The following is a 15,707-nucleotide window of genomic DNA, read 5'->3' on the forward strand; positions in this document are numbered from 1 at the left end:
ACACACACTGTGACTGTGGCTGCAGGACAACGACGCCGTTTACAAGGGTTCCTGAACGCCTCACGCTCCACTGTGCAGACTCTCTTTTCTGCCACTGGGCAAAAAAAAAACTTTAATGGAAAAAAACGACGGTTGAATTTTACAGCAGGAAGGAAACGAATGTGTTCCTGAACAGAGAGAGAGAAGAGGATGGAGATCTGGTTTTGCCCGGTGGCAGAAAGAGGAAACTGTGGAAACTCTACAAAATAAAAGCCCATGGTGTCCAAGGAAGGAGAGAAAGAGAGAGAGAGAGAGAGATGGAGGTTAAACCACCTCAGCTGGAACCAGAGAACCGGTGAAAACTTTATGGATTCATTATTTACGGTCCTTCAGCTCCAGTAAAACTTTTTTTCCACCAAAATCAGCAGGAAGAAAAAGGTTTTTTTTATTAAAAAAATGTGGTTAAACCTGTGGAGGCAGCAACGCTCGCAGATGAAAACTGCAAAATATTTCATTGGATGTGCCTTTCGTTTAGACGGCGACAGCGTTTTCGGGGCTTAAAAACACGAAAAAAGTTAAACGCGCTTGGCGTGCATACAACATTTAATTCCACAGACTTTTGCGTCACCGTGTGCACGCGGATTTCCTCCCCAAAAAAGCTCGTCTGAACGCGAAATAAAAAGTGAGAACGCAACAACGCCACTTTTGCGTTTTCTGTTCAGATCGTTTCCGTGTAAACGTAGCCTCAAACTTATTTCAGGGCTGCAGGTTTGGTAAAAATGTTTTATTCTAAATTTGTTTTAAATTGAATGATTAATAATAATAATAATAATAAAATTTTTATTTGAATAGGGACAGCGAATATTAATGAACATTGGTAGCCTATATTAAAAAATACTGCAGTAAATATGCCGGATTATAGCCGAGCCGCTAATTTTCGTCTGTAGTCCCTAATAAATAAATAAATAAAATACAACAGTACACAGGCTATTATTCCCTGTGTTGTTTTTATTTGTTATAGTGTTTATGATGAACTATATTGTATTTTTACAACTGTGCAGCACTTTGGTCGACTGAGGTTGTTGTAAATGTGCTTTATAAATAAACTGTGACTTGACTGGACAGCAGAACGTCCATGATGAATGCTGATGTGATAAAGTCTTACAGATTTTCAGACTGAATCTACTTCATCATTGAAATGAAATGAAAAATGCATTTCCAGCTTTAATCTGAGCATTTTTAAGTTTAGCAACAATTATAAAACACTTGACTCCTGAACTCCTGAGGTTGTTTCATCATTTCGAGGTTCAATTTAAAGGATTTCTTGAAGTTTTGCTGCTTCCTTCGGCTCGAGGCTCGAACGCCTTCAACACACTCGACACCACTGGACAGCGATCGTCGTCTGTGATGATATCAGACTTTATAAAAAAAAAAAGGCTTCTTGTCACTTCAACTGCAGTCGAACGTCGTCTCCTCTGATTCATCTGTGACCGACCTGAGATTCATTAAAGTCTTTTCAAACTTTCTTCATCTGAATCCTTTTGAACTTTTTTTTTTTTCCCCCTCTGAGCGATGAGAGCTGCTCGTCCTCCTCTCTCTCCGCTCTCTATCTCTTTAAGTTTGTCAAATCATGTTTCTCCGTCTTCCTCTTCTTCTTCTTCTTCCGCCGACTCCTTCTCTGGGAGCCGATCGATACGAGACGGATGAGAAAGTTTTCACATTTTGAGGATGTGCAGCGACTCCTCTCTCCGTTAATTCATGATGTAATAATGTGGAGATTTACTAAATGATCTGCGCCGTTTTTTTTAACTCGCACTGGGATCAATTTGCGTTTGGGAAACAGAGAGCAGCCGAGGTTTCACTGCGCGGCTCGCTGATTTCATCTTCAGCTCAGACTCAAGGAGATAATTGAATTTCCTAAATAAAAAAAAATAAAATAAAAAAAAGGGAAAGTGCAGCTTCTGTGGAGACATCTGCCTCGCAAAATCAAATAAGTAATTAGTGCACGTCCCTCTGTTTACACATCACACCGTGAATAATCTCATTTGCCTCACAACGCCGCTGCTAAACACCGGCTCGTTTCATGTGAGCTTAATTGACTTTAGCGTCGAGCTCCGTTATTGATTCAACGCAGAGTTCAAACCGCCTGCAGCTCCGACTGCAACACCTGGATCACACAACCCCCCCCTCATTAAAGGGATAGTTCACCCAAAATTGAAATGTCACTCATGATCTCCTCCCCCTCATGTGGACTAAGGGCTGGGAGAAGTTTCAGAGTCCTCCGTGGCTTCTCTGAGTTACAGGGGGTCTTGGCGTAGCAGTGCATGTCCATATAACGGTTGCAAATGGATACCAACTGTCTTCATAACAAAAAGACACACCAAAAAACATCCAAATACCTCCATGCTGCTCGTATGTAATGTCCGTCTTGTATTGAAGCCCCGAAATGCGAAATTGTCCCGAAAAAAATTAAATAAGTCTATATTTCAAGCTTGTTTTGTAGCGGAAGCTCCTCGATTTTGCATTTCGGGGCTTCAATACAAGAGGGACATTACATACGAGCAGCATGGAGGTGTTTGGATGTTTTTTGGTGTGTCTTTTTGTTACGAAGACAGTTGGTATCCATTTGCAACCGTCATATGGACATGCACTGCTACGCCGAGACCCCCTGTAACTCAGAGAAGCCACGGAGGACTCTGAAACTTCTCCCAGCCCTTAGTCCACATGAGGGGGAGGAGATCATGAGGGAAATTTCAATTTTGCGTGAACTATCCCTTTAACACCTCCGCTGCTGTAATTGGCTCCGACTCCAACCTTCATCGTTAACTCCTCATCTCTGTGACGCTCGTCTCTCTGACTGTCCATGAAGGCATCACTCAACAGTCAGTCATCAGGTGCTGCTCTCAATAATACGACTTTATTCTGTAATATTTTGACTTTTTAAAAATAAAATTAAGACTTAAGACTTAAAGGGATAGTTCAACATTTTGTCAAATTGGCCCATTGCCATAATCCCTATAGTAATAGCAGTAGGTTCGTTACCTTTAATTGTCGGTGCAAGCTATTTTTAGAACGGCGGAGCAGAGCCGTGAGCTGCTCAGAGCTACGCTACGGAGGCTCATTATGGGATTTCTTGGTTTCCCTCATCAAACTCATCAAATACACAATCCAACAACTCCACAACGCTCTGGTGGACAAGTTGTGAGCTGCACATTCACCACGCTATGAGATAATAACACAACGTTACCAGACAGAGTTGTTTTAGAGGGAAATACAGAGACTGCTCAGCTGTTTTGCCCTGAATTTACCTCTAAAACAACTCTGTCTGGTAACGTTCTGTTATTATTTCATCATCAAAATGACTTAATTAAATGTTTATTAAATTATCATATTGTATTCTTTATTCAAGATTCACAAACGCACGCACACACACAGACTGTGGACTCTCTCATATCAGATATTGCACTGCAAGATGAACACCATCTACATTATCTATTACCTTATTCATTTAATTGAATTGTTTTATATCAGTGTGTCTTAGCAGTTACTTACTTCTGTGAGAAGAGGTCTCGGTAGGGGCTGCCGTGCTGCATGGCGATGCCGTAGCCTTTGCTGCTCATGCTGTTCCCCGACACGGTGATGGTGCAGTCGTCGTCCGTCAGCGCGGCGTACTCCAGCACCGCCATGTCCCACAGGAAGGCGTAGGGACTCTTCTTCGCCTGCAGACATAGAGGATAGAGGTTTGTTTACAGGCTGGAAAACACCTGTGGTTTCTATGGAAACAGCAGAGCAGCAACATGTAGAGTTCAGTTCTGCTTCTTCATCATAAAGTTTTAAAGTTTTCTGATAATTTTTGGAAAATGAGTTAATCAGACTTTCATTGTTTAATGTTTTAGTCTGTTATGGCTGATGAGTTTCCTCCAAAATAAAAGCACAGCTTCAAAAACAGCAGATTAAACCGTTAGAATAGTTGATCATGAAGATGATCTGTGTTTGTTCTGAACTGAATGAGATACATCACAAACTCAACAAACTAAATGTTGTAAAAGAGATAATTAAACTGTACTCTGAAGATTAGATTTAGATGTTTTACATGTTGTTGCTGTTTTTATGTGAATTAAATCATATCAGTTGTTTGAGTTGAGTTTGAACAGGTTTTGTTCAGTTTAGTTTATTTGAATAATCAGTGATTCGTGTTGAGTCAATATAAACATTAATAACATTAATAAAACACTTGAACATAATGAACCCAGAGAGAAGACGAACAAACAAGATAAATAAACACAAAGTCAAAATAAAAGTCCTTTTATCAAACACAGGAGTTCATACAACCAGGAGGAAGAGGAAGATGAGAAGGAGGAGGAGGAAGAGCAGAGGGAGGACGGGGATTAAGAGGAAGAAGAGGAGGAAAAGGAGGAGGGAGATGAAGAGAAAGAGCAGAAGGAAGAGGGAGATTGAGAGGAAGAAGAAGAAGAGGAGGAGGATGAAGGAGAAGGAGGATGAAGAGCAAGAGGAGAGGGATAAAGAGGAGGAAAAGGAGGATGAAGAGGAGCAGGAGGAGGATGAAGGAGAAGATGAAGAAGGGCGGTGACATTAAAGATGTAAAGTAAAAACCCGGAGCAGCAGGTGAGTGTGAGTTTCTGCTGCGTCAGCAGAAGCTGCTGCAGGAGCATCAGCCTCCACACACACTGTTAACTCTGTGTGTGTGTGTGTGTAGGTGTGTGTGTGTGTGTAGGTGTGTGTCTGTGTGTAGGTGTGTGTGTATGTGTGTGTTTAGGTGTGTGTGTGTGTTGCACTGTAACAGTCTTCAGTGTTTAGATGCCTTCATGCTGTTACAGCCTAATTACCACGTCACGTCTCATTGACGCTGCTGCTGCTGCCTCTTTGTGTTCACGTCTCATCATCGCAGTGTGTGTGTGTGTGTGTCTGTGTGAGTGTGTGTGTGTCTGTGAGTGTGTCTGTGTGTGAGTGTGTGTGTGTGTGTGTGTTTGTCTATGTTACTTGGTGGGAACCACCGTCGGACAGCACACTCACAGTGTGGGCACCAAAATTTTGGTGGGGACCAAAATGCTGGTCCCCACCAAGAAAAGCATTGCATTGATGTAAAAAAGGTCACAGGGATGCCCTGTCAAATTTTCAGGGGTTACCCCACCAGTCACGAAAACCTGACAAGTGTGCTTAAGTGTGCTTGAGTGAAATTTACTCAGTATCGCCCCCTACTGGTCAGACCTGGTAAGGCAGACACACACACTTCACACACACTTGGTCATCTGCGCATGTGCAAGCAATTGGTTTACTGCAAAGACAGATACTACACTGACTGACTTAGTGAGGGTTATTAATTATAAAGGTTATTAGATAATGTTATAACTATTGAATGTATTTTCCTGTATGTAAGTACCAGTGGAAACGACAAGCTTTTGATTTATTATCAAATAACATCTTATCAAAAAGTAACGGATATAATATCTTTTATTAAGTACATAGACAAAGAAAACTGGCATTTATTCTTAATTAATTCCGTAATTCTCTGTTAAAAAATAGTATTAATTTTAGGGCCGGGACTCGATTAAAAAAATTAATCTAATTAATTAGAGGCTGTGTAATTAATTAATAGCAATTAATCGCATTTTAATCGCATATAAATATTTGACCTGAGAACAGTGAGAAGCATTTTTTTGTCACATGAATTTTAGTATAGCTATCATTGAATAATGATTGAATACATAAGCTTAAGCAACAAAACTTTTTTTTTTCAAAGTGGTACTTAAAGGGATAGTTCACCCAAAATTCAAATTTCACTCATTATCTACTCACCCTCATGTCAACTAAGAGCTGTGAGAATTTTCAGAGTCCTCCGTTCCTTCTCTGAGATACGGGGGGTCCGCACAGCAGTATTTGTCCATATAATGGTTGTCTATGGACACCAACTTTCTTGGTCCAAAAAGACACACCAAAAAACATCCAAATACCTCCATACTGCTGGTCTGTAATGTCCCTCTTGTATTGAGGCCCCCACATGAGAAATTGTTCCGCCGGTCAGTGCAAATCATGAGAGATTAGCACTGACACAGGAAGAGCAGTGAACCGACACACTGGGAGCTTCCGCTACAAACAAGCTTAAAATATAGACTTATTTAACTTTTTTCAGAACAATTTCTCATGTCGGGGCTTCAATACAAGAGGGACATTACAGACGAGCAGCATGGAGGTATTTGAATGTTTTTTGGTGTGTCTTTTTGGACCAAGAAAGTTGGTGTCCATAGACAACCATTATAGAGAGCCTAAGCGGAAGCAGGAAGTAACGGTCACCATGGGACCTCAACTCTGAAAAACTTGCCATTCACTTGCATTGGACTGACAATTTTATTTCGCGATCCGATTGAATTGCGTCATGAGAAAAAAATATGACCTCTACCTGTTTAAAACATCACGTTTCATGAAGAGAAATCAGCAGGTTATCGTAAAACTATTGTAGAATAAAATTCGGAAGAATCCGTAACCAGAAAGACTACAAGTCGCGTAGTGACGTCACCATGGCGACCACATGCCGCCCTTTCCCGTGTCAGTTGGTGACGTATTTTCTGTGGGACAGCAGATCTGTAGTCCGTAGAGCAGTCTTCACACAAAATACATTCTCCTGTTGTCATTTTACAATAAACTGCTGCTTTTTTCGGTCGAAACGTGATGTTTTAAACAGGTAGAGGTCATATTTTTTTCTCATGGCGCAATTCAATCGGATCGCGAAATAAAATTGTCAGTCCAATGCAAGTGAATGGCAAGTTTTTCAGAGTTGAGGTCCCATGGCGACGTTACTTCCTGCCAAGGGCGTAGAATTGGGTAGGGACGCTAGGGACACGTCCCTACCAATACTCAGCCGCTGTGTCCGCTGTCCGTGGTGTTTAGTCAAATGATTATGGCAGAAAAAGGGTTAACAGCCGGTCTCTGCTAGAAGTCCCACCTCTAACCTAAATATCTACCTATTGGTCCGGCCGTTTCTCGCTAACGTACATGTGATTGGCCGTCCCCGCTGTCACTCGCGAATGTAAGTTGTCAACATGTTCGGCATTTGTTCTGTAACTGTAGAGCCTCAACAATAGGCTACAGATAATGAATAAAAGCCAATATTTAATGGCAAACAGATAAGGTTTTTTTTTTTACTACTAGCTTATTACTTCCATGTATCCTCCTTTGTGAAAGGGAGCAACTGCTTAAAAAAACAAAAATAAAGAACATTGGTCGGGAAAATAGGCCTACAAAAAAAACCTCAGATGCTCATGTAATTTTATACATCCATATTTTCGGGGAATAAATTACACATTGTGTGAAAGTAAAAGCCTTTTTTTCCTCATGCAATAACTGTACCATCAAGCTCTATGATCATTGTATCCCTCATGTATCTGTTCATATGTCCTGCATCAACATATTCAGTCAGGTGACAGAGACAGACAGTAGAGAGGCTGGAGGAGATGGAGAGACCAGAGGAGGTAGAGGAGGAGAGGCTAGAACAGAGGGAGGAGAGGCAGGAAGAGGTAGAGAAGGAGGAGATGGAGAGACCAGAGGAGGTAGAGGAGGAGAGGCTAGAACAGATGAAGGAGGAGAGGCAGGAAGAGGTAGAGAAGGAGGAGATGGAGAGACCAGAGGAGGTAGAGGAGGAGAGGCTAGAACAGAGGGAGGAGAGGCAGGAAGAGGTAGAGAAGGAGGAGATGGAGAGACCAGAGGAGGTAGAGGAGGAGAGGCTAGAACAGAAGGAGGAGAGACTGGAAGAGGTAGAGAAGGAGGAGATGGAGAGACCAGAGGAGGTAGAGGAGGAGAGGCTAGAACAGATGAAGGAGGAGAGGCAGGAAGAGGTGGAGAAGGAGGAGATGGAGAGACCAGAGGGGGTAGAGGAGGAGAGGCTAGAACAGATGAAGGGGGAGAGGCAGGAAGAGGTAGAGAAGGAGGAGATGGAGAGACCAGAGGAGGTAGAGGAGGAGAGGCTAGAACAGATGAAGGAGGAGAGGCAGGAAGAGGTAGAGAAGGAGGAGATGGAGAAGGAGAGACCAGAGGAGGTAGAGGAGGAGAGGCTAGAACAGAGGGAGGAGAGGCAGGAAGAGGTAGAGAAGGAGAAGCTGGAGGAGGTAGAGAAGGAGGAGATGGAGGAGAGGCAGGATGAGGTAGAGAAGGAGAAGCTGGAGGAGGTAGAGAAGGAGGAGATGGAGGAGAGGCAGGAAGAGGTAGAGAAGGAGAAGCTGGAGGAGGTAGAGAAGGAGGAGATGGAGGAGAGGCTGGAAATTCACAGGTGAGGTTAAATAATGATGGATGTGTTAGTCATGATGATGCACAGTTGACTTCAGCCAGAGCAACTGAGAACTCTTCTAAGTTGCCTTCTTGTCTTTCATTAGTTGCTCATTAGTTACCCCTACGTAACATGAAATTATGATTGCAAATGCAAAAAACATCAACTTTCAGGAGCGATGCCTCGGAGCACTTTTGTGTCCCCACCAATGTCAAAATCAAACCTACTCCCTTGCTTCCTGCTTCCGCTTAGGCTCTCTATATGGACAAATACTGCTGCGAGGACCCCCCCGTAACTCAGAGAAGGAACGGAGGACTCTGAAAATTCTCACAGCTCTTAGTCAACATGAGTAGATAATGAGTGAAATTTGAATTTTGGGTGAACTATCCCTTTAACCAAGACCAACAGACTAGGGATGCAAATTATGATTAATTCATTAATATTTAACTACTTAAATCACAGAAGCATAAACTGATTTGTGGAACTCAGCCTGATGTAACCAGGCTGATGGTAACCCAGTGGTTTTTGGCTTGTGACTCCTACACACAGCAGCATCATGTCGCTCTTTACAATAAAGGCAAAAAATCAATACATGGCCACGTGGATCTGTTTACAAAGACGCAGCGAAAAATCAATACATGGCCATGTGCATTTGTTGACAGCTGCCGAAAAATCAATACATGGAGCGGTGAAATAAGTTTTTTTGTGCATCCACCTTGTTGTTCCACATTGTTAGCCAAGATAATGTTTCTGAAATTCAGTTTGTTGTGCCATGGTGTCCTGAAATCCTGTGGGAAACACTGATGCCACGTCTTGACCACATGTCAGCTGATCAGCTGCAGCAGAGGAAACTCCGCTGTTCTCAGCTCCACCTCAACGAGCGCTTTTTTTTTTTTTTTAATTAATGGTGCGTTCCAGGCAGGCTTTTTAACCCGTAAGTCACGACTTCAAGTCACCAGTTACGAGTTTGTAGCGTTCCAGGCAAGTTACGAGTTACGAACTGGGAACTGGGAGTAGATCGATCTAGTACGAGTTCACAGGTGGGAAGTTACGAGTTTGACTGTACGTTCTAACGGGTAACCATAGAAACAGGTCGGAAAAATACGAGTTACGGGTTGCCTCGAACGCACCATAAGCTCAGGTAGCGACACACAGGGCGGATCCGGTTTGTTTATCAAAGCTTGGTCGCTGTGAGGTGAGCGCTCCTTGGCTCGACAGGAGGGAGAGAACGGCACAGAGAAGCGGTCAAGTGGCAGCTTGGCCCCAACGAAAAGGTTAGTTGTAATTTCTCACAAATAGCAGGTAGGTGTGTTAAAGAAACAAAAAAGCAACTTCACCGCGTTGCATTCGGTCATGGAGTGAAATGTTTACATGAAGGGGGGCTACCGAAGGTTAGCAGAGCAGCTCGCGCTAGCTTGACTAAATGTTTACATGAAGGGGGAGCTACCTAACGTTAGCAGAGCAGCTGCTAGCTAATTGACTAAATGTTTACATGAAGGGGGAGCTACCTAACGTTAGCAGAGCAGCTGCTAGCTAATTGACTAAATGTTTACATGAAGGGGGAGCTACCTAACGTTAGCAGAGCAGCTGCTAGCTAATTGACTAAATGTTTACATGAAGGGGGAGCTACCTAACGTTAGCAGAGCAGCTGCTAGCTAATTGACTAAATGTTTACATGAAGGGGGAGCTACCTAACGTTAGCAGAGCAGCTGCTAGCTAATTGACTAAATGTTTACATGAAGGAGAGCTACCTAACGTTAGCAGAGCAGCTGCTAGCTAATTGACTAAATGTTTACATGAAGGGGGAGCTACCTAACGTTAGCAGAGCAGCTGCTAGCTAATTGACTAAATGTTTACATGAAGGAGAGCTACCTAACGTTAGCAGAGCAGCTCGCGCTAGCTAAGTTAATTGACTAACATGCAGCCTGGGGCACAGTGCACGCAGAACTTGAACTGCAAGTCTCCTCTGTTCACACTTTGAGTTTGACTTCAGTTTCCTCTCGTTCAGACTATCGGGGGAAGGATAGAGAGGAAGAGAGAGAGTCTACACATGCAGCTGTTTAAAGACTGAAAATTGTGTTCAACTGTGCATCCACAGCTAGTGTAAGCAGGAGGCTTCACAGCTGTTTGACCTGACTCACGCGTGTTTCATGTCCCCCCTTCAGTGTGTCCCAACACACCATATATTACATAGAGCTTATAACACTGGGCTACTTTTGCTTTCTATAGTTCACATCACTTCTATCACAGGTCAATCCAACCTGTAACACTTGATATTCATTTGTTTTCAGCTGTAACAATCACTGCAGTATTAAAACAGGCTACACAAACGTCACATTGGCTAGAACCAAGTTCAACTTATGTGGAAAAAATATGACTTGGAGCCAGATACTCACAGATGTTGATATTTATGTAAATTATTGATGTTCTCCTTTAACGGTTTCTTATTATTTGGTCTAATGATTTTGGTTTTGTTGATTAGTTGCTTAATAATGATGATTTATCATTTCAGGCAGAAGAACAGCCATGTGATGCTGAGTCCGCTGACACTGAACTCTCCAGACAGAGTCCATCATCCTCCATCATGCAGGTAGGACTCACTTTATTGTGTTTTGTGTTTCATTTTTAGTCAAATATGTACAACTTTGCTCTTGTGCACACTGTTTGGTTGAGTTTAGATCAGTGCAACATTGGTTTTACACATGCTGCTAAGCAAGGGAGTAGGTTTGATTTTGACATTGGTGGGGACACAAAAGTGCTCCGAGGCATCGCTCCTGAAAGTTGATGTTTTTTGCATTTGCAATCATAATTTCATGTTACGTAGGGGTAACTAATGAGCAACTAATGAAAGACAAGAAGGCAATTTAGAAGAGTTCTCAGTTGCTCTGGCTGAAGTCAACTGTGCATCATCATGACTAACACATCCATCATTATTTAACCTCACCTGTGAATTTCCAGCCTCTCCTCCATCTCCTCCTTCTCTACCTCTTCCTGCCTCTCCTCCTTCTGTTCTAGCCTCTCCTCCATCTCCTCCTTCTCTACCTCCTCCATCTCCTCCTTCTCTACCTCTTCCTGCCTCTCCTCCTTCATCTGTTCTAGCCTCTCCTCCTCTACCTCCTCTGGTCTCTCCATCTCCTCCTTCTCTACCTCTTCCTGCCTCTCCTCCTTCATCTGTTCTAGCCTCTCCTCCTCTACCTCCTCTGGTCTCTCCATCTCCTCCTTCTCTACCTCTTCCTGCCTCTCCTCCGTCATCTGTTCTAGCCTCTCCTCCTCTACCTCCTCTGGTCTCTCCATCTCCTCCTTCTCTACCTCTTCCTGCCTCTCCTCCTTCATCTGTTCTAGCCTCTCCTCCTCTACCTCCTCTGGTCTCTCCATCTCCTCCTTCTCTACCTCTTCCTGCCTCTCCTCCCTCTGTTCTAGCCTCTCCTCCTCTACCTCCTCTGGTCTCTCCATCTCCTCCTTCTCTACCTCTTCCTGCCTCTCCTCCCTCTGTTCTAGCCTCTCCTCCTCTACCTCCTCTGGTCTCTCCATCTCCTCCTTCTCTACCTCTTCCATCTCCTCCTTCTCTACCTCTTCCTGCCTCTCCTCCCTCTGTTCTAGCCTCTCCTCCTCTACCTCCTCTGGTCTCTCCTTCTCCATCTCCTCCTTCTCTACCTCTTCCTCTCCTCCTTCATCTGTTCTAGCCTCTCCTCCTCTACCTCCTCTGGTCTCTCCTTCTCCATCTCCTCCTTCTCTACCTCTTCCTCTCCTCCTTCATCTGTTCTAGCCTCTCCTCCTCTACCTCCTCTGGTCTCTCCATCTCCTCCTTCTCTACCTCTTCCTGCCTCTCCTCCCTCTGTTCTAGCCTCTCCTCCTCTACCTCCTCTGGTCTCTCCTTCTCCATCTCCTCCTTCTCTACCTCTTCCTGCCTCTCCCCCTCCCTCTGTTCTAGCCTCTCCTCCTCTACCTCCTCTGGTCTCTCCATCTCCTCCTTCTCTACCTCTTCCTGCCTCTCCTCCTTCTGTTCTAGCCTCTCCTCCTCTACCTCCTCTGGTCTCTCCATCTCCTCCTTCTCTACCTCTTCCTGCCTCTCCTCCTTCTGTTCTAGCCTCTCCTCCTCTACCTCCTCTGGTCTCTCCTTCTCCTCCTTCTCTACCTCTTCCTGCCTCTCCTCCTTCTGTTCTAGCCTCTCCTTCTCTACCTCCTCTGGTCTCTCCATCTCCTCCTTCTCTACCTCTTCCTGCCTCTCCTCCCTCTCTTCTAGCCTCTCCTCCTCTACCTCCTCTGGTCTCTCCATCTCCTCCTTCTCTACCTCTTCCTGCCTCTCCTCCCTCTGTTCTAGCCTCTCCTCCTCTACCTCCTCTGGTCTCTCCTTCTCCATCTCCTCCTTCTCTACCTCTTCCTGCCTCTCCTCCTTCATCTGTTCTAGCCTCTCCTCCTCTACCTCCTCTGGTCTCTCCATCTCCTCCTTCTCTACCTCTTCCGGCCTCTCCTCCTTCATCTGTTCTAGCCTCTCCTCCTCTACCTCCTCTGGTCTCTCCATCTCCTCCTTCTCTACCTCTTCCTGCCTCTCCTCCCTCTGTTCTAGCCTCTCCTCCTCTACCTCCTCTGGTCTCTCCATCTCCTCCTTCTCTACCTCTTCCTGCCTCTCCTCCCTCTGTTCTAGCCTCTCCTCCTCTACCTCCTCTGGTCTCTCCATCTCCTCCTTCTCTACCTCTTCCTGCCTCTCCTCCTTCTGTTCTAGCCTCTCCTCCTCTACCTCCTCTGGTCTCTCCATCTCCTCCTTCTCTACCTCTTCCTGCCTCTCCGCCTTCTGTTCTAGCCTCTCCTCCTCTACCTCCTCTGGTCTCTCCATCTCCTCCTTCTCTACCTCTTCCTGCCTCTCCGCCTTCTGTTCTAGCCTCTCCTCCTCTACCTCCTCTGGTCTCTCCTTCTCCATCTCCTCCTTCTCTACCTCTTCCTGCCTCTCCTCCCTCTGTTCTAGCCTCTCCTCCTCTACCTCCTCTGGTCTCTCCATCTCCTCCTTCTCTACCTCTTCCTGCCTCTCCTCCTTCATCTGTTCTAGCCTCTCCTCCTCTACCTCCTCTGGTCTCTCCATCTCCTCCTTCTCTACCTCTTCCTGCCTCTCCTCCTTCATCTGTTCTAGCCTCTCCTCCTCTACCTCCTCTGGTCTCTCCATCTCCTCCTTCTCTACCTCTTCCTGCCTCTCCTCCTTCATCTGTTCTAGCCTCTCCTCCTCTACCTCCTCTGGTCTCTCCATCTCCTCCTTCTCTACCTCCTCTGGTCTCTCCTTCTCCTCCTTCATCTGTTCTAGCCTCTCCTCCTCTACCTCCTCTGGTCTCTCCATCTCCTCCTTCTCTACCTCCTCTGGTCTCTCCTTCTCCTCCTTCATCTGTTCTAGCCTCTCCTCCTCTACCTCCTCTGGTCTCTCCTTCTCCATCTCCTCCTTCTCTACCTCTTCCTGCCTCTCCTCCTTCATCTGTTCTAGCCTCTCCTCCTCTACCTCCTCTGGTCTCTCCATCTCCTCCTTCTCTACCTCTTCCTGCCTCTCCTCCCTCTGTTCTAGCCTCTCCTCCTCTACCTCCTCTGGTCTCTCCATCTCCTCCTTCTCTACCTCTTCCTGCCTCTCCTCCTTCATCTGTTCTAGCCTCTCCTCCTCTACCTCCTCTGGTCTCTCCATCTCCTCCTTCTCTACCTCTTCCTGCCTCTCCTCCCTCTGTTCTAGCCTCTCCTCCTCTACCTCCTCTGGTCTCTCCATCTCCTCCAGCCTCTCTACTGTCTGTCTCTGTCACCTGACTGAATATGTTGATGCAGGACATATGAACAGATACATGAGGGATACAATGATCATAGAGCTTGATGGTACAGTTATTGCATGAGGAAAAAAGGCTTTTACTTTCACACAATGTGTAATTTATTCCCCGAAAATATGGATGTATAAAATTACATGAGCATCTGAGGTTTTTTTTGTAGGCCTATTTTCCCGACCAATGTTCTTTATTTTTGTTTTTTTAAGCAGTTGCTCCCTTTCACAAAGGAGGATACATGGAAGTAATAAGCTAGTAGTAAAAAAAAAACCTTATCTGTTTGCCATTAAATATTGGCTTTTATTCATTATCTGTAGCCTATTGTTGAGGCTCTACAGTTACAGAACAAATGCCGAACATGTTGACAACTTACATTCGCGAGTGACAGCGGGGACGGCCAATCACATGTACGTTAGCGAGAAACGGCCGGACCAATAGGTAGATATTTAGGTTAGAGGTGGGACTTCTAGCAGAGACCGGCTGTTAACCCTTTTTCTGCCATAATCATTTGACTAAACACCACGGACAGCGGACACAGCGGCTGAGTATTGGTAGGGACGTGTCCCTAGCGTCCCTACCCAATTCTACGCCCTTGCTGCTAAGCACAGTCTGGTTTCCTGATTCAGTTGGGACCAACCAGTCATTACTATGAATACTATGTTACACACTTGTCTGGTGTTTCTTTATTTTGGGGGACCACCGTAGCTGATTCAGTTGGGACCAACCAGTCATTACTATGACTACTATGTTACACACTTGTCTGGTGTTTCTTCATTTGGGGGGACCACCGTAGCTGAGAGATAATCTCCACATTTACTGATACTGATATTACTCTTTCATTCACAATGTCAACAACACACCATATATTACATAGAGCCTATAACACTGGGCTACGTTTGCTTTCTATAGTTCACATCACTTCTATCACAGGTCAATCCAACCTTGTAATACTTGATATTCACTTGTTTTCAGCTGTAACAATCACTGCAGTATTATAACAGGCTACACACAAACGACACATTGACTAGAACCAAGTTCAACTTATGTGGAAAAAATATGACTTGGAGCAAGATACTCACAGATGTTGATATTTATGTAAATTATTTATGTTCTCCTTTAACTGTTGCTTATTATTTGGTCTAATGATTTTGGTTTTGTTGATTAGTTGCTTAATAATGATGATTTATCATTTCAGGCAGAAGAACAGCCATGTGATGCTGAGTCCGCTGACACTGAACTCTCCAGACAGAGTCCATCATCCTCCATCATGCAGGTAGGACTCACTTTATTGTGTTTTGTGTTTCATTTTTAGTCAAATATGTACAACTTTGCTCTTGTGCACACTGTTTGGTTGAGTTTAGATCAGTGCAACATTGGTTTTACACATGCTGTTAAGCACAGTCTGGTTTCCTGATTCAGTTGGGACCAACCAGTCATTACTATGACTACTATGTTACACACTTGTCTGGTGTTTCTTTATTTGGGGGGACCACCGTAGCTGATTCAGTTGGGACCAACCAGTCATTACTATGACTACAATGTTACACACTTGTTTGGTGTTTCTTCATTTGGGGGGACCATCGTAGCTGATTCAGTTGGGACCAACCAGTCATTACTGTGACTGCTATCTTATACACTTGTCTGGTGTTTCTTCATTTGTGGGG

At 44.6% G+C, this 15,707-nt stretch overlaps 1 protein-coding gene across 1 annotated transcript in view; it reads right to left on the reverse strand.

The window, feature by feature from the left end:
* grid1b (glutamate receptor, ionotropic, delta 1b) overlaps positions 1 to 15,707 on the reverse strand; it is a 691,238-nt gene that overhangs the window by 14,708 nt on the left and 660,823 nt on the right. Inside the window, 1 exon segment of the mRNA XM_085761156.1 lies at positions 3,532 to 3,698. Within this exon segment, the coding sequence (XP_085617282.1) occupies positions 3,532 to 3,698 (167 nt within the window).

Source organism: Trachurus japonicus, chromosome 19 (assembly GCF_045865225.1).
Source record: "Trachurus japonicus isolate A0001 chromosome 19, Traja_1.0".
In the NCBI taxonomy this organism is placed as follows: domain Eukaryota; kingdom Metazoa; phylum Chordata; class Actinopteri; order Carangiformes; family Carangidae; genus Trachurus; species Trachurus japonicus.